The sequence below is a fragment of the Lampetra fluviatilis genome, chromosome 39 (assembly GCF_964198595.1).
Source record: "Lampetra fluviatilis chromosome 39, kcLamFluv1.1, whole genome shotgun sequence".
Classification (NCBI taxonomy): Eukaryota; Metazoa; Chordata; class Hyperoartia; order Petromyzontiformes; family Petromyzontidae; genus Lampetra; species Lampetra fluviatilis.
In genome coordinates, this window is record NC_136313.1 from 7823174 (window position 1) to 7843080 (window position 19907).

A 19907-nucleotide genomic window follows, 5' to 3' on the forward strand; every position below is an offset into this window, starting at 1 on the left:
GTTGTTGACGAACGTGCTGGCTAACTTGTTGTTGTTGTTGACGATTGTGCTGGCTAACTTGTTGTTGTTGTTGACGAACGTGCTGGCTATCTTGTTGTTGTTGACGAACTTGCTGGCTATCTTGTTGTTGTTGTTGACGAACGTGCTGGCTAACTTGTTGTTGTTGACGAACGTGCTGGCTAACTTGTTGTTGTTGTTGTTGACGAACGTGCTGGCTAACTTGTTGTTGTTGTTGACGAACGTGCTGGCTATCTTGTTGTTGTTGACGAACTTGCTGGCTATCTTGTTGTTGTTGTTGACGAACGTGCTGGCTAACTTGTTGTTGTTGACGAACGTGCTGGCTAACTTGTTGTTGTTGTTGTTGACGAACGTGCTGGCTAACTTGTTGTTGTTGTTGACGAACGTGCTGGCTAACTTGTTGTTGTTGACGAACGTGCTGGCTAGCTTGTTGTTGTTGTTGTTCACGGTGCTGGCTAACTTGTTGTTGTTGTTGACGAACGTGCTGGCTAACTTGTTGTTGTTGTTGTTCACGGTGCTGGCTATCTTGTTGTTGTTGACGAACGTGCTGGCTATATTGTTGTTGTTGTTGTTGTTCACGGTGCTGGCTAACTTGTTGTTGTTGACGAACGTGCTGGCTATCTTGTTGTTGTTTACGGTGCTGGCTATCTTGTTGTTGTTGACGAACGTGCTGGCTATCTTGTTGTTGTTGACGAACATGCTGGCTAACTTGTTGTTGTTGTTGTTCACGGTGCTGGCTAACTTGTTGTTGTTGACGAACGTGCTGGCTATCTTGTTGTTGTTGACGAACATGCTGGCTAACTTGTTGTTGTTGACGAACGTGCTGGCTATCTTGTTGTTGACGGTGCTGGCTATCTTGTTGTTGTTGACGGTGCTGGCTATCTTGTTGTTGACGGTGCTGGCTACCTTGTTGTTGTTGACGAACGTGCTGGCTACCTTGTTGTTGTTGACGAACGTGCTGGCTAACTTGTTGTTGTTGACGAACGTGCTGGCTAACTTGTTGTTGTTGACGAACGTGCTGGCTACCTTGTTGTTGTTGACGAACGTGCTGGCTAACTTGTTGTTGTTGACGAACGTGCTGGCTAACTTGTTGTTGTTGACGAACGTGCTGGCTACCTTGTTGTTGTTGACGAACGTGCTGGCTAACTTGTTGTTGTTGACGAACGTGCTGGCTAACTTGTTGTTGTTGACGAACGTGCTGGCTAACTTGTTGTTGTTGACGAACGTGCTGGCTGCCTTGTTGTTGTTGACGGTGCTTGTGCACCACTGCCAAGGCAAGTCACCAGCGAATCAGCGCGCCAGGCGCGGTGACCAATCAGAGAGGCAGTGGGTGGAGCCTGCAGCGGGGGGGGGCGGCGGGGGGGGGGGCGGGAAGAGATGGCCGTGACGTCATCCAAAACTGGGTCGACCAATCAGAATCCTTATATTAGTACACAGTATTAGTATACTGTACTAATATACATATTAAATCTGTATATTATTTGAGGTCTTTCGGTTAAAGTCACGTTGATCGGTTCAAAGAAAATAACTAAAAACTAAGTTTCAATCGCAACACAACGACAGCTTGTGTTGCGATCGAAACGTCGTAGTTGTTTTTGGTTCTAGATTTGAAGCTTTCGTGACTGCAAGGAATCATCTTCTTAGGTTTTTTCGGTAAAGTCACGTAGAAAGTAAAATAAAATAAAAACAAAAATCACGACGTTTCGGAGGCAACACAAGTCTCCGTCATCAGGTGGGACCGTCACAGCCAGATTAGCTGTATCAAGTGAGGCAATGATTCAAGATGTAATCCCTTAAAAGCGAGTTGAGGGGGGAGGGAGAGGGAGGGGGGAGCTCATCAGACTATGGTAGCCAATGAAAGGAACGTATCGAGAGGGAGGGGGGGCGAGGCCAAAAGGGTGGGCGATGGACGTGGAAGCGCTTGTGCCCAAGCGGCCAATTACTGCACACGCCAACACAATGGGCAGAGAGGAGGAGGGGGAGGTCTAATACACATGATAGACAAAAGAACGAAAATGCCCATGTTTATACCAATGCTGGCTGAACAATGAAGAGAGTACTGTTAAAATAACTGGGGATGTTAACACTCGGTAAAGTACAGTAAAATAGTGCCTGTCAGATAAGATGGTCCAAAAAATGTGTGATTAAGTCTTTTTTGCGTGGTTGATAACATCTTTCCAATGATTACTAAGTTTGTACCCATCATCACGGTTGAAATTATGTCTGTGTTTGTATATTTGTATGGCTTCGTGTACAAACCTTTGATGGTAGCCGGGAGGTTTGCAGAGAACCTTGGTCTCGGAAAAGACAATTTCATGAGAGCCCACCGAGTTGTAGCAATGATCGGCCACGGCAGAAGAATCAGTTCTGCCGTGTTTCAGATCTGACTTGTGCTCGCGGACACGATCAGAAACATGACGTTTCGTTTCTCCAATGTAGCAATCACCACAAATGCAACTCAATTTGTAGACTCCAGGATACTGTAAGTCAGGAACGACATCCTTCACAGATGGAATCAGATCACGGATTTTATGCACTGTACTGAATCGGACTTGGATCTTATGTTTGTTTAGAATTTTGGAGATCTTTTTGGTCACGCCAGCTATGTATGGTAACGTGATGGTTTTGGTCGGAGTTTCATGTGGCTGTTTCTGTGTGGTGGGAGAGACAGCTTGGCGGCGGATAGTACGGTCAGAGTATCCGTTCATCCTGAGGGCCCGATGTACATGTCTTAATTCACCGGTCAGGTGGTGTTTGTCAGAAATGCCATGTGCTCTGTGGTATAGCGTTTTGATGAGAGAGTTCTTTTGAGATGGGTGGTGGTGGGAATCCGGTTTCAAGTAGGAGTCTGTGTGGGTGGCTTTTCTGTAGACAGAATGTCCCAAGGAACCGTCAGGACTCCTCTCAAACAGAATATCCAAGAATGGTAGTTTACCGTCTTTCTCCACTTCCATGGTGAATCTGATGGATGGGTGTCTAGAATTGATGTGGTCCAAGAAGTGGTTCAATGCTGGGAGGCCATGTGGCCAGATGACGAAAGTGTCATCCACATATCTCTTCCACAGGGAAGGACGCAGGGTGGATGTCTGGATGGCGTCTGATTCAAACTTTTCCATGAATATGTTGGCTATAACTGGTGACAAAGGGGAGCCCATAGGGGTACCCTCATTCTGTTTGTAGAAGGTGCCATTCCAGGTAAAATAGGTGTTGGTGAGGCAAGGCCTAACCAGCGCAGGTGCATCAGAATTCAATCCATGTTGGACTAAGTCCTCAATTATTCTATGGGAACCTCATTTGCCAGTAAAAATATGATAATTGGTTCTTTACCCTTCTATCTGGCAACAAAACTGACACCTTTTTACAAGGAGTCATGTTTGCATAGACCGCAATACCTGCAGTCATAATGCAAACAAAAGAACATAACTCTGATAATGTGCACTGTCCTTAAAGTTGATTGATCCACACCCGAGATCCACACCCGAGACAGCTTTCCTTAGAGCCTAGTCTCATATGGGTTGGACCAGATGACGCCAAAAGGCGCCTTTTGGCGTCATCTGGTCCAACCCATATGAGACTAGGCTCTAAGGAAAGCTGTCTCGGGTGTGGATCAATCAACTTTAAGGACAGTGCACATTATCAGAGTTATGTTCTTTTGTTTGCATTATGACTGCAGGTATTGCGGTCTATGCAAACATGACTCCTTGTAAAAAGGTGTCAGTTTTGTTGCCAGATAGAAGGGTAAAGAACCAATTATCCTCAATTATTGTTAGGGTGTCCGGTACTGGGACTTTGGTAAACAAAGATACTACATCAAAGCTGACGAGGATGTCATCAGGAGATAGTACCATGTCCTTAACCATAGAGACTAATTGGGTTGAGTTGAGTACTGCTGAAGAGGTCTTGCCTGTGAAAGGGAGCAGAGTATCTGATAGAAAACGGGCTAGTTTGTACGTAGGAGAGTTTATCGTCGACACAATGGGTCGTAGCGGGGTGCCTTCCTTATGGATTTTGGGAAGACCATAGAGTCTGGGAGGTCTTGCCACCGATGGTTTTAGAGAGGGACGTTTGCTTGGTTCGATTAGGGAAGTCGAACTCGTGATGATACTGTTGGTTTTCGTCGTTAGGCTTTTAGTGGGATCGTTTTTAATTTTGGAGTAACTCCCATCATTAAGAAGGTCCAGGATTTTGTTGTTGTATGAATCTTTATCCATGATGACCGTGGCATTGCCCTTGTCTGCCGAGAGGATGACTATATCATCTCTCTTTTTTAGGTCCGCGAGTTCAGAGCGTTCGTTTTTGCTGATGTTACTAGTGGGTTTCTTAGCATTCTTAAGAATAGTAGCTATTTCAGCTCTTGCTACATCCGCATGGATGTGTCCTATGCCTCTGAGGGCTATATCAATCTGGGAAATCATATCCTCTACTGGTATATATTTAGGGGTGACGGCGAAATTTAGTCCTTTGGCCAGTACCGTTTTTAGAGTGTCAGAAATTGGGATGTTACTCTGATTAATCACGGTCTTGTTAACATCCAGCTTTGCGATGTGTGGCTCTGGTTTCTTCTTAGATAGGAGGTTGAATTTAGAAATCAGGTTAGCTTTGCATTTGGCTGACAGTGAGTCAGCAGAAGCAGAAGTCATGTTATCAACGTGGTTCCAATCAGAAGGTGACATTTTTTGTGTTAACATTAAATGTGTTTGTAAGAGAGTCTTGTCTAAATTATCGAGTTCAGATCGGAGTAACCTTATTCTCTCCGAGATTAGTGATAGGCTGGCTTTAAATAAGATCTGTTTGGAGTTCGGTGAGGACACAGCAGCGGATGTGAGTGTGAAAGCGATGGGTATTACTTTGTTATCTCGGCATCTCTTGAGGAAGGCCAGCGTCTCGAGAAGCTGTGACTTCTTGTCTCTTTGTCTGTTAAAAACTCTAACAGATAGGTGGAATTCCTCCCCGTAGAGGGCATTAATTCTAGATTTGAAGCTTTCGTGACTGCAAGGAATCATCTTCTTAGGTTTTTTCGGTAAAGTCACCGAGATAGGTTCTTTGAACCTATCTCGGTGACTTTATCGATTTAAAGCTTTCGTGACTGCATGGATTCATATTCTTGGTTCTTTGAGACACTGTTTTCCCGACAGCTCTGAGAACGGCTGCTTGTGTTGTGGCCGAAACGTGAGAATTTTATTTTATTTATTTTTATTATTTTATTATTTCCCTTCTACGTAACTTTACCGAAAGAACCAAATAATATTTACCGAAAGACCCAAAACATACGAATTCCAGCAGAATCTGTATTTAGACTGCGGGAGGAATCCGAAGAGCTGCCAAGCTCTTTAGTCACAGACGTTCAGTAGACACGGGGGGGGGGGGTGGGTGGGGAGGGGTCACTCACTGGGACTTTGTTGTTGTTGGTGCAGTGCAATGTCAACAATTTCACACTCAGCTTGATGAAGCCACAGACAGGGACTTGGTAGTGGTTGTGTCAGCGCCATATGTGCTGTGGATCGGGGTACTGTTGTTGTTGTGACAGTGGTCACACAACAACGATAAGAGACATGTTTTCCTTTTGTGCTTCAGGTATCCATGTGGCTCGGTGAAGGAAGACCGTGACCACGTGTTGGGCACCCAAGGTGGATCTGGCCTTTGCTACTCACACCACCACCATCTGTGACCCCCCCCTGCCACTTTGCACTGCCCGCCACATGCGTAAACATGCCGCCGTCATAGTGGCTATCTGAAATTAACACACTCTGGTAGCACTTCAAATGGATGAATCACTTAAGAGCCGAATGGATATCTTCGTAGAGTTACACACTGCTTGGATGTGCTTCTTTGAAAGTGTTAAGTGTATATTTGTATTATGAAAGGACATCTCTTGACAGTTGATTTCGTATTGGCCGTACAAAACTCATCATTTCCACTCAGATCATCATCTAGGATATCAAAACTTTGCCATTGCGTTTGTAGCAATTTGTATCCGACAGAAGTAAGCGTTGACATTAACACCATCATCATTCACATCACCATTAACATCATCATTAGCATAATCAACATCATTCACATCATTAACATTACCATCATTAACATCACCACCATCATTAACATCATCATTCATATCACCATTAACACCATTATCAACATCACCATCATCACCAACATTCACATAACCATTATCCTTATCATTACCATCATTAATATCACCATAATTCACATCATTATTAACATAATTTCACATCATCATTAACATAATCATCATCATGAACATCATAACCATCATTAACATCACCATCATTCACATCACCATTATCATGATCATCACCATCATTAATATCACCATAATTCACATCATCATTAACATAATTTCACATCACCATCATGAACATCATCATCATGACCATCATCACCATCATTAACATCACCATCATTCACATCATCACCATTATCATGAACATCATCATCATCATTAACATCATTAACATCATCACCATCATGAATATCATCACGATCATTAACACCACCATCATTTACATCATCATGAACATCATCACCATCATTAACATCATTTTTCGATTTAAAGCGTTCGTGACTGCAGGGATTCATATTCTTAGTTATTTCGGTAAAGTCACGTAGAAGAGAAATAATAAAATAATACAAATAAAACCATTTGTTTAAAATCATAAAAATAAAACAATTTAATAAAAATAAAACAATACAATTTATTATTTCCCATTTACGTGACTTTACCGAAAGAACCTAGAATATCATTATCATCATGAACATCATCATTAACATCATCACCATCATTCACATCACCATCATCATGAACATCATGATCATGACCATCATCACCACCATCCTCCTGGGGGGAATTGCAGGTGACGTCACTCGCGGATCAATCAGCGCGCGCGCGCGCGACTGCACGCGGCCCTCTCATTTAAATTCTGGTGACGTCACTCGCGGACCAATCAGCGCGCGCGCGACTGCACGCGGCCCTCATTTTAATTCGTTGACGTCACTCGCGGACCAATCAGCGCGCGCGCGACTGCACGCGGCCCTCATTTAAATTCGGGTGACGTCACTTGTGGACCAATCAGCGCGCGCGCGATTGCACGCGGCCCTCATTTAAATTCGGGTGACGTCACTCGTGGACCAATCAGCGCGCGCGCGACTGCACGCGGCCCTCCTCATTTAAATTCGGGTGACGTCATTGCCGGAGCTCGAGCCAAGAATACAAAAAAAAATTCCAAATGCGAAACAATTGTTTGTTTTCCGAGAAACTATTCTTGGTGTTATGAACAGACGTAAAAAAATAAACCACCACATTCCCAACAAGTTCGTCAATAACGCTGCGTGGAAATGACTCGAACTCCTACGTAGCACATACGTCCACTTTGACGTCCAAATCCACTTTAAATGAATCGACTCGCGTTAAAATAACTCTCAGTGACGTCACTGCGTCATCTGTGACGACTCACGTGGGAGCGTCAGCAATGTCGTCACGCTTAACTTCGGCGACGTCACTAGAACGCACCTGAAAGTCACTTTAAGCGTTACTCACCTTACGAAACTTTAGGGGCCGTCCATAAATGACGTCACGCGATTTTGAACGATTTTTGACCCCCCGCCGCCTTCGTCACACGGCGTCACAAAAAGTCAGACCCCCCCCCCTCAAATATGACGTCACAAAGCTCTGCCCCCCCCCCCCCAAATAAAACATGCTTCAAATCGCTTTAAACTATTGCCATTGTAGTGCGTATTCAATGTGGCGCTGCACTCTGATGTTGTAGGAGAAAACATTTATTAAAAAGTCTATTGAATTAAGTAGAACGTGTTGTCTATATTTATTTAAAGTTGCGCATTTTGATGTGACGTCACATTTCTCAACCCCCCCCTCCCCTCGTCACACATCGTCACAAATGTCTGACCCCCCCTCCTAGGTGCGTGACGTCATTTATGGACGGCCCCTTACTTCACAGCCCAGGCCACTCATTGTATTCAAATGATCTGGGGTCACGAGTAAATATATTTAAAAAATACTTTCAGTACCCATGTAGTGACGTCACTGCCGTGCCGGATCGAAGTCACGCGGTGACGTCACTAGAGAGGAACTGAAACTCGCAAACAACTTTTGGTGAAAATACAATAAAACAAATCACGACGTTTCGATCGCAACACAAGCGATCATCATCAGGTGGGACAACCACAGCAAGAAAATGCTTAAGTCGGCGGGAGAGCTGCTACGTGACTTTACCGAACATTATATGTATAACATTTTGTTGTGAATATGTAGATACCGTATACATCTAATTGGCAGCTGCCCATTATTAACACAGTTAAACACGTGGGCTTTCGCGACCAATATCATCCATAATAGAGGCTGTTTTTGGGTTAGATCACGTAAATAAAAAATGTGTCGTTAAAACCTGCCACCACCCGACACAGCCAACTAGTAAGGGTTGTCACGTAAACAGAACGTGCCAATTCGTCACTAGTACAGCAACACCGATGACTTGGCTCTCCAACACAACCTCGTGCACCTTGCCAGGCACAAGAGGGCTTGGCTCTCCAACACACCGGTGTTGCTGTACCAGTGACGAATTGGCCACGCTCTTCAGCATTTTCTTGCTGTGGTTGTCCCACCTGATGACGATTGCTTGTGTTGCCATCGAAACGTCGTGATTTGTTTTATTTTATTTCCACCTACGTGACTTTACCGAAAGAACCAAAGAGTATGGAATTCCTGCAGTCACGAAAGCTTCAAATCTAGATTGAACTTTTGGTGTTTCCTGTTACTCAGGCCACGGGTCGATGTCTCATCGTCTTTCGAAGGTCCATTACAACGACAGCAGTCGTCAAGACCGGTCGACCTTTCGTATCGCGAGACACGTTTCTGCCGCAGGAATGTGGAATTTCCACCACGTGCTCAGGGTGGGGGGGGGGCACACCCCAATGGAGATGAGTCATCGCTCGATGCTCATTTCGATATTGAGAAATCATCAGCCATGCTCAATCCACTGCTGGATGAGGCCTCCCCAATCTGTGGCCAACCTCTCACAGTGCTGACAATCACTGAGCTCTATTGCCCGGATTTTAATTTTTTCTCGGACACGTTCCGTTCCTTGGCTGCCACTCCGTCACTCCAGCTTCACCATCCGCCCATCATCATTCCTTGTCGCCATGACATGTCCTGCCCAACTCCACTTGCATACAATAAAACATAAGTTTCTTAACAGTTTTAATGATGTCAGTCACCTGCGTCATGGTCTCTAATCCGCGTTGTGCTTGTCTTGGCGTAACACCACCAGTTCATTCACTGGGCATTTGGCCAAAGTGTCAAGTTCCCCAAACGAAAGCAGTGGAATTCACAACCACAATAGCAGTGGCACCACAACCACAATAGCAGTGATACTACTACCACAATAATAGTGGCACCACAACCACAATAGCAGTAACACCACAACCACAACAATAGTGGCACAACCACAATAGCAGTAACACCACAACTACAATAATAGTGGCACCACAACCACAATAGCAGTAACACCACAACCACAATAATAGTGGCATAACCACAACAATAGTGGCACAACCACAATAGCAGTAACACCACAACCACAATAATAGTGGCACCACAACCACAATAGCAGTAGCACCACAACCACAATAATAGTGGCATAACCACAACAATAGTGGCACAACCACAATAGCAGTAACACCACAACCACAATAATAGTGGCACCACAACCACAATAGCAGTAACACCACAACCACAATAATAGTGGCATAACCACAATAATAGTGGCACAACCACAATAGCAGTAACACCACACCCACAATAATAGTGGTACTACCACAATAGCAGTAACACCAAAACCACAATAATAGTGGCACTACCACCACAATAGCAGTGGCATTTCAACTACAGTAACAGCCACACTAGAATCACAGGAGGGGTGACACTCCAGCCACAACAGCAGTGGAACTTTCACAACCGCAGCAGACGGGGTTTCCTGTAAACCCACAGGTCACCTCTATTTCCAGGAAGGAGGCATCGTCGTTCCAGTAAGAGTCATGGGGCGAGGGAAACCCGGCCGTGAAGCGAGCCGCTTTGTAAACACGCGAGATTCACGGATCTGATGCCACCTCCCATTGTTGGCGCCGTGGTGAGCGAGATGTTAACTACCTCGCCAGGTACACAGGAGGTCGTGGGTTCGATCCTGACCCTGACGCCTGCTGCTGCTGTATATTTGGAGTTTGTGTGTCTTTCTTTCTCATCATCATCACGGTGGCTATGAGATGTTAACTACCTCGCCTGGTACACAGGAGGTCGTGGGTTCGATCCTGACCCTGACGCCTGCTGCTGCTGTATATTTGGAGTTTGTGTGTCTCTCTCTCTCATCATCATCACGGTGGCTATGAGATGCTAACTACCTCGCCTGGCATACAGGAGGTCGTGGGTTCTATCCCGACCCTGACGCCGGCTGCTGCTGTATATTTTGAGTTTGTGTGTGTCTCTCTCTCATCATCACCACGGTGGCTATGAGATGTTAACTACCTCGCCTGGTACACAGGAGGTCGTGGGTTCGATCCCGACCCTGACGCCTGCTGCTGTATATTTGGAGTATGTGTCTCTCTCTCTCATCATTATCACGGTGGCTAGGAGATGTTAACTCCCTCGCCTGGTACACAGGAGGTCGTGGGTTCGATCCCGACCCTGATGTCTGCCTGCTGTATATTTGGAGTCTGTGTCTCTCTCTCTCATCATCACGGTGGCTATGAGATGTTAACTACCTCGCCTGGTACACAGGAGGTCGTGGGTTCAATCCCGACCCTGATGCCTGCCTGCTCTATATTTGGAGTCTGTGTCTCTCTCTCTCATCATCACGGTGGCTATGAGATGTTAACTACCTCGCCTGGTATACAGGAGGTCGTGGGTTCGATCCCGACTCTGATACGTGCTGCTGTATATTTGGAGTCTGTGTGTCTCTCTCTCTCATCATCACGGTGGCTATGAGATGTTAACTACCTCGCCTGGTATACAGGAGGTCGTGGGTTCGATCCCGACCCTGATGCCTGCCTGCTCTATATTTGGAGTCTGTGTCTCTCTCTCTCATCATCACGGTGGCTATGAGATGTTAACTACCTCGCCTGGTACACAGGAGGTCGTGGGTTCGATCCCGACTCTGATGCGTGCTGCTGTATATTTGGAGTCTGTGGTGTCTCTCTTATCATCATGATGAGACCCGGACAGGTGGCAACCCCGTTCACCACGGCACGGACAACACGGGATTCGGCGTTTGTGATTTGTGATCGTGTGGCAAGAATTTGATTTGAACCGAGGTCTGGGCCACAAGGCGTTGCTTTGAACTTTATCGCAGAAAAAAATCTGCACGGTGGCGATCACGGACCTCGGGGCGCTGACTGAGAAAGACCGTCCGGTTCTAGATTTGAAGCTTTCGTGACTGCAAGAATTCATACTCTTAGGTTTTTTCGGTAAAGTCACGTAAAATAGAAAAAATAATAGAAATTAAATAATAAATCACAGTGATTTTTTATTTTATTTCTATAATTTTTTTCTATCATTTTTTCTTATTTATTTTGTATTTAAAAAAAATACCTACGTGACTTTACCGAAAAACCGTCCGGTTTTAGTCCGAGGGGGGGGGGGGCGTGGGGAAAAGGTGGTAACTCACGCGGTGAAGTATGGTCAAACAAGTCCTGTGACGGACGCAACACAGAGGGGGGCCTTCATTCAGTAATGTATTGACAAAGTCCTGCGGAGTAAAAAAAACACACACAACACAAGGGTCTTTTATGGGCCTCAAAAAAAGTGTTTCTCCAACGTGGCGTTGACTCAGCATGCCGACAGCACCAACATCGCCGAAACGACTCCCACCACCGCTTCACGCACGGCTCGGACACGTTCCTTGACCGAGCCCATTGAACTGCACCACGGCTCTTGTGCCAGGCTAGGTGCACGAGGTGAACCCTTCTGTGAGCACGGGTTAACGCAGACCCCTCACGCCCCCCAGACCCACTTCGCAAGCACTGTGTTAATACGTAAACAGAACGTGCCAATCTAGATTTGAAGCTGTCGTGACTGCAGGAATTCCATACTCTATGAGGCATCTCCTTTACAAGTGGCAAAATATAGTAATAGGTTTTTACCCTTTCAACTGGTACAAAAACTGACACCTTTATACAAGGCATCATGTTTGCAATAACCAATGGAGACTAGGCGTCATCTGGTCCAACACCAATGGAGACTAGGCTCTAAGAAAAGCTGTCTCGGGTGTGGACCAATCAACTTCAAGGACAGTGCATATCATTATCATCATCAGTGTTGTTTCTTTTTGTTTGCATTTTGACTGCTTGTGTTGTGGTTATTGCAAACATGACCCCTTGTATAAAGGTGTCAGTTTTTGTACCAGTTGAAAGGGGTAAAAACCTATTACTGAATTCCATACTCTTTGGTTCTTTCGGTAAAGTCACGTAGGTAGAAATAAAATAAAACAAATCACGACGTTTCGATCGCAACACAAGCAATCCTCATCAGGTGGGACAACCACATCAAGAAAATGCTGAAGAACGTGGCAAATTCGTCTCTGGTACAGCAACACCGGTGTGTTGGAGAGCCAAGCCTTCTTGTGCCAGGCTAGGTGCACTAGGGTGTGTTGGAGAGCCAAGTCATCGGTGTTGCTGTACTAGTGACGAATTGGCCACGTTCTGTTTACGTGACAACCCTTACTAGTTAGCTGTGTCGGGTGGTGGCGGGTTTAACGACACATTTATATATTTACGTGATCGAACCCAAAAAACCTTTATTATGGATTATATTGGTCGCGAAAGCCTACGTGTTAAACTGTGTTAATAATGGGCAGCTGCCAATTAAATGTATACGGTATATACATAATCACAACGAAATGTTCTATATATAATGTTCTATATATAAAAACATAAAATGTTGTATATTGGTAGGGTTGGGCTACAATGAATCACAGAATAAACACGCACACATTTAAATAAATAATAATACTACTACAAATCCTGTTTGCCTCAAAAATTCGTTTGCGGTAAAATCAGCTTGTATCCCTACCCTCGGTGACGTTTCATAACAACATTTTGTCGAAGCTAACACACTCTTAAGCCGGTTTCAACACTCCGGCTGTCAACGGCAAAGCCAGTTACTATTAAATGCGACTGTTTATTGGTAATCATTATTATAGCGCTGAGGCAAACTGCAATCGATACGAAGTCACAGCGCTGTACTTTCTCGGTTTGATCAATGACGGTCCAAAAACCCCGTTCGCGTCTTGATTAGAATATTTCAGAAGAATTTCAGAATATTTATTGATACTGGAGGAATCCGATGAGCTATAAAGCGCTTTGTCATCGATGTCCAGTCGGGGCACGGGGTAGGAACGTTACAACAAACAAAATAAAACCATGATAGGTGTGCAAGGTACAAGAAAGGTAAACAAATCACCCAAACACATGCAAATAAAACTAAACCCCATCCTACCAGACAAAGCCCGCCGAGGTATTAACGTATTACTCTTTGGTTCTTTCGGTAAAGTCATGTAGGTGAAAAAATAAATAAAAATAAATAAAAGTTAATGAAATCGTTTAAAATAAAATATAAATAAAAGTAAATGAAATAATTAACTTTTAGTTATTTTAAAAAAAGTACATTAAATCATTTACTTTTATTTTATTTTAAATAAAAGTAAATTAAATCATTTACTTTTATTTATTTTTATTTTATTTTTCACCTACGTGACTTTACCGAATGAACAAAAGAGTACGGATCCTTGCAGTGACGAAAACTTCAAATCTAGAATGTATTAACTTATTCTTCAAAAGCGAGCTGGCCACAAACGATATCTCAAAAAAGTGGCTCATCATTTGAACATTTATTTCAGCAACAAAATCATCTAAATAATCATACAGGGGAAGCTATGCCTAAGAAGGAAAAAAAAACTTCGGCAGTGATGGCCCCTTTAACAATTCCCTTTTAAAATGCTAATTAGCCAGCGACGTCGTTTTTCGGAAAGCCTTTCAGCAAAGCGAGGGTGTCAATGGGGGGGGGAGGAGGGTGTCGACTGGCCCTGGCTGTGTGAAGACCACTGGATTTATGGCTCTTTCTTCCCTCAAATATTGAGTCCGTAGTAAGTGTTATTTTACAATTGCTTATGCCTCAAAGGTACAAGAAATGGCTATTATTATAATTATTATTCCCCACAAACTTAGCTTTTGTGACCAGGCCACAAAAGCAAAGTTAATAATCCACTCCATTAATAAGTGTAACTAATTTATTATTTTTTTGTTCCTGGGTAATGAGTGTTATTTCCTAATTACTTGTGTCTCAAATGTACATACAACGGCTATTATTCCCCACAAACTTTGCTTTTGTGACCAGGACATTGATATTTTGAAATTTGCCTATTTTCAATGAGAAAACGTGGTATGCATGTGTGTCATTCCTTCACATAAAGTCCTGGTCACAAAAGCAAAGTTTGTGGGGAATAATAGCCATGTTCTATACTTTTGAGACATAAGCAATTAGAAAGAACCAAAGAGTATAGAAAATAACACTTGGTATCCAGGAACAAAGAAATCGTGTTATTCAACACCCAGAGGGGTGGTGGTGGTGGTGATGGAGTTTGCTGTCTGCCGCTGTGAGACGCTCCGAGAGCCCGGAGCGCCCCACGCTGGTAATTGCGAGCACATTCAGGCGTCGGTGGGAGGCTGAGGGGGGTGGGTCGCCAACCTCTGGAGGGTTCAAAAGGACAGACAACCACACACATCGACGGGAAGAAGTGAAAGATGTGGCTCGCAACGCTTGCACAGGCGGGGAGATGGCGTGTCTTTGATAAATCCCCGGCAGTCTCAAGCTCTGACTTAAAACTTTCGTGGCTGCAGGAATTCATATTCTTGGTTCTTTCGGTAAAGTCACGTAGATAGAAAATAAAAAAGTTTTTTTGTAAATTAAAGCAAAAAAAAACCCTGGCTGGCAGGGTTTTTTTGCTTTTATGTTTAATTTATTTTTTATTGTATTTTTATTTTCTATCTGGCTGGCAGGGTTTTAAAGCTTTGATTATTTACTTTATTTTTTATTTTCTATCTACGTGACTTTACCGAAACAACCAAGAATTTCCTCTCAAGCTCTTTATAATGTTATATTAAAACTCACTTGCACGACATCTGAATTTGTTACGGCTCCGGAGAGCATTGTACGTGAGCCGGCGGTGTATACAATCTTACAAGTAATTTATTGACGCAAGTGTTTGACTGCCTGCGATATTTATTGTATAAATACATTGTATTGTATAGGCTATATATTTAAAATTGCTGTTGGGTGTCAGGACGCGGTGGCTACACATGCTACGTAAGGCATCCGTCCGTCAGTCATCTCAGTCGGTCAACCTATAACACCTGGGTCTGGCCCGTGCCCTCCTGCCAGCGAGCCTTCGGCACTTGACGTGGCCTCGAGGTGCACCTAGCCTGGCACAAGCGCTGTGGTGACGTCACCGTCACTTCGTGGCAACTGTTATTGTTGTTGCAATGCGACAATAGAAGAACTGGACTCCAATGCAAATGAGATGTTTCATCTCAAGGGATTTTCCAGGTGAAATATTTTTTATGCAAAATATATATATACAGCACAGTACATCATCATGCAAATGACACAAAACCAGCACTTGTTGTAATGTCGCTGCAAGACTTACAGGCAGTGATTAATTTCAACTGTAAAAGTTTGCAACACCGTTCTGGGAATTAAATGACACGTCACATCCATCTTGCCTTATTTTCATGTCAGTTTTAATAAACCTGTTCAAAGGATTATAAGAATACAGAGTACAATAATAGAGGATTATTATGGCTAGGTGTACCTTGTTCTCTAGTTATAATGCCTTATGGCAATACTCTCTACTCCAAGCAAGTCTAGCAGAGCTTTCTGGAATATAATGCGTGAGAAATTAAGACCCGGTTACAGATTTTTTCCAGGAAACTACATTAATAAGACGACGTACCTGGGAGAAAAAAACAGGACCAGTGGCCTGAGTTGGAATGCCTGAGTGAGAGCTGTGGGGAGGCAAACTAAGGTAGGTTGACACCGGAACAAAAATATTCATGAGATTATACAAGGCGATCCATTTATAGATACCCCACTAACATGACCCGGATAATTTACTGCACAGAAAAAACATTTTATTTAAAATCCTCTACACGCCTCCCATCAATGTCAATACGACTTATTAAAACTATCAATGCTCTCCTATGTACAATGCGGGAGACATCACTTTCCTTTCACAGCATTCAATCAGCTGTTGAGAAGAGAGTTCATGAGAATCAGTGGGGTATCTATACATGGATCATCCTGTGCTGTAAATGCATTTTTTTTAAAGATTTCCAAAAATGTATATTCCAACAGCGTGCTGCAAATAAATATTGTAAATATATATTTTTTTAGGATCATAACGGAAAGAGACTAGGGCTGGTAAATGACAACCTCCGAACCGGTAACCAATCTCATTATCGGTTACCAGCCCCGGTAACCGTTTCCCGTGGAGTTTTAGTTGTGAATTCCACGCCAACGTCCAAACGGCACGGCCGCCCACGTCACTGCCCACGTGGTTCGTTTGCCCTCGTCTCTCATTTAAAGGTGCAGCCCCGCAATTCCTCGTTTTACGCCACTGTTGGGCGGAACGGCCTCCGCTAGCGGAAGCTCTGGTGGGGGGGGGGTGGTTATTTGGTCTACTCTTCCACGCTGATCAGACATTTTTTAAAGAGGTGTCGATACCTACACTTTACCCCACCACATGAAAGTTGCCGATCGACTTTGGTGAACCCGCTTCTACTGCTGGGGCGACAGAGGGGATGGGTGGGATTTGAGAAACTCGCCCCTTTGTTTTGATTGCCGAGCCGGGAGATGGAGTTGAACCGGGCGACCTCTGTATTCTAATTTCAGTTCTCTAGTAACCCTTACTCCGCTGGGGCACCCCCCCCCCCCCTCTGTTTCTTAGCTAAAAAGGCACAGCTGTTGTGTTCATTGCTCGAGACATTTCTATTTGTGCAGCAAAGCGTGCTATCTTTGACATTTTTATAGAAACGCAAAAAAGCCACAATTTTAAAAACCCCATGAGAGAGACTTTTAAGGGCCGTATCTCTGCTCGGGGTTAATGCGGAAGCCACATTGCTTGGAGCCCAAACAAGAGGCTACCCCCCCTTCTCCGTGCCATTGTTTTACAAAAGCTGGCTCTACCCCGGCAAAGTCGCCACCATGCAAAAGCAAATGTAACTTCCCAGAGTGCATTTCAACTCGCGTGAGAAGTACTGGTACCAACTCGTACAGCTTTAGTGCGCCGCTTTAACATTTGGCTTTTGTCGACAGCTAACGGCGACTGAAAAAGAGCCGCCCTTTAAAGCTGCAAAGCCGTACACGGGAAACGCCGCTCAAATCGCCACAATTAAAATAAGTACACTTACAAAAAGCAGCCAAAAGTCAAAGCTATTTTAATTCGTCTAACGTAAGTGAACAGCGACGCAAGTGGTCATGCGCTATTGCGTGAAGCGGTAAGAGACTATAAAATAATCAATCAATGTCAATTGCGGAGACGGTGGGGGGAGAATCTATCCGCAGGGAGAGAACCCTCTTCATCGGCATCTCCGACGACCTCTCCCTGCCGATGGGCCAGCAGTATTCCGGCGAGAGGATCTTGGTCGGTTTGTTGAGGACAAGGTACTTGTTGAGGTGGCTCTCGTCCAAGTGCCGAGCGTCCAGGTCGCTCAGGGAGTCGTGAGTGATGCTCGCCGCGCACGCCTGGGCCAAGGCGAACACGTCCTTGCAGCGGCCGCCAAACAGCTCGGAGGTGAAGTAGAAGTCTCCCTCGTGGCGGCCCACGCGCGCCGCCGAGGCGGACCTCCTCTCGTACGGGAAGAGCCTCCTCGGCTTCGCAAAGAACCCCGGGTGCAGCGTGGCCACCAGGCTCCCGAGCACCTCCGGCCCGACCTCGTCCACGAAGACCAGGTCCACGTCGGCGCAGAACACGAAGCGCTCCTCGTCCGCGATGAGCTCCTGCACGACGCCGGCCAGCAGCGACATGCGAGCGCGCCGCAGGTGCCGCCCCTCGGGCCGCTCGGCCACGAACAGGGCCTTGAGGCGGCGCCCGGGGGCCGGCACGAAGGCGGGCACGGCGCGCGCGTTGTCGGTGAGGACGTAGTAGGTGACGGCGTGGCCGCGCATGAAGAAGCGCTCGGCCGACTCCAGGAAGTGGCTCAGGTGCTCGACGTAGCCGCCCACGGCGAAGGTGACGAGGCCCACCGACGCGACGTCGTCGTCGTCGTTGCCGCGCGACACGGCGGCGCCGCCGCCGGCGCTCCACACGACGGGGGCGCCCCACCACGTCGCGTTGAGCGCCGGTTGCGCGCGCGGCGCGCCGAGGCCGCCCAAGCCCAGTGCCCGGGCACCGCCGACGTGCAGGCGCACGTGCAGGAACTTGAAGTCTGTTGAGGACAACAACAAAGACAACAAAATAATACGTAAAACGTTCTTCTGTTCGCAAGAACGCAGGGGTATAATTAGAGACACGCACGTGTTACGCTGCCGTGGTTGTAACGGTTCGCGCACTGTATTTCCAGGGGTCATCGGTTCAACCAGAGGTCACCGGGTCGGTTTGTTCTCCCGGCGCGGCAGTTGAAGCAAGAGGCAGGGCACCACAGTGACGAGATGTTAGCTACCTCACCTGGTACGCAGGAGGTCGTGAGTTCGATACAGACCCTGACGCCTGCTGTATATTTGGATTTTTCTCCGGGTCCTCCGCTTTTTCCCTTCACATTTATAAACATGCGTTGAGCGTATTCGACTGCTAGAAATAAGCCACTTCGTTGAGCTCTTATTCGTGGCACAGATCACTTCTGTCCTCGCAGCGGCATCGTACACCACGTGCAGCGCAGCTGTTCGGTAGGCCGGTCGTGGGTAGAAGAGTCGGCCGAAATATCCTCAAGAGGCGCTCACTACAGCTCCCCTGCAGTGGAAGTCCTTCTGCCCGCAGTGGCGTGAGTAAGCCATTGCAGGGCTGTACCTTTAGATTTAACCCCTTCATTATTCTGGGCCATCGTCCCAGTCGCGAGACTGTTTGGATGGTATTTTGTTTTGGGATGTTGGCCAATTCCCTCCTGTGTGTTTTCTCATGCGGAAGGAAGCTGAATTGACTGGGGAACATCCACGATGCATTACGGAGGGGTGGTAACAAAACAAAATACGAAGTTTAAACAACAAAAGCAGCAGCAACAACACACGACCACCAAAGACAAGAATACCACAGAATGTCAAAGAGCCTCGCAATCATTCCATCGCCCAGCTGAAGTTTCCCAGGGTTTATTCGCCTTGGGGGACCCCCTGACGGCAGCTGTCCCTGTGTGACAATGTAACGCAGCGCCGGCCTGCAGAGGGAATTAGTCGGTCAGTAGAGGCCGCTGTTCCTTTTGGTTATTCGAAGTTGCAAGAAATGCTTCAAATGAGTAAAAATCGGAATCTCTATTTAGACTGGAGGAATCCGATGAGCTATGAAGCTCTTTGTCACAGATATGGACCGTGACGCCAGCACACGTGACCTACGCTTTTTGTTTTATTGTTAAGGGAGTGTTGGCTAAGGGCCTCAATGCACTGAACTCGCAGTGCTGGAGTCCCTGTGTTGAAACATAGACGGCCAACTGTGATTGCTCCTGGATCTCATGTACGCCGAGTTGATGATGGTCTCGTCTCAACCCAGTCATCAATAACTGCGCAACAAAAACAATGATGATTTAAAGCTTTCGTGACTGCAGGGATTCATATTCTTGGTTCTTTCGGTAAAGTCACGTAGAAGGGAAATAATAAAATAATATTA

General features: G+C 45.7%; 1 protein-coding gene across 1 annotated transcript in view; it reads right to left on the reverse strand.

The window, feature by feature from the left end:
• Positions 1-15683: 15683 nt before the first annotated feature.
• LOC144946049 (globoside alpha-1,3-N-acetylgalactosaminyltransferase 1-like) overlaps positions 15684-19907 on the reverse strand; it is a 47447-nt gene continuing 43223 nt past the window's right edge. Inside the window, exon 5 of the mRNA XM_078874788.1 lies at positions 15684-18522. Coding sequence (XP_078730914.1) covers positions 17612-18522 — 911 coding nt within the window. The 3' untranslated portion in view covers positions 15684-17611. The remainder of the gene's footprint in view (positions 18523-19907) is intronic.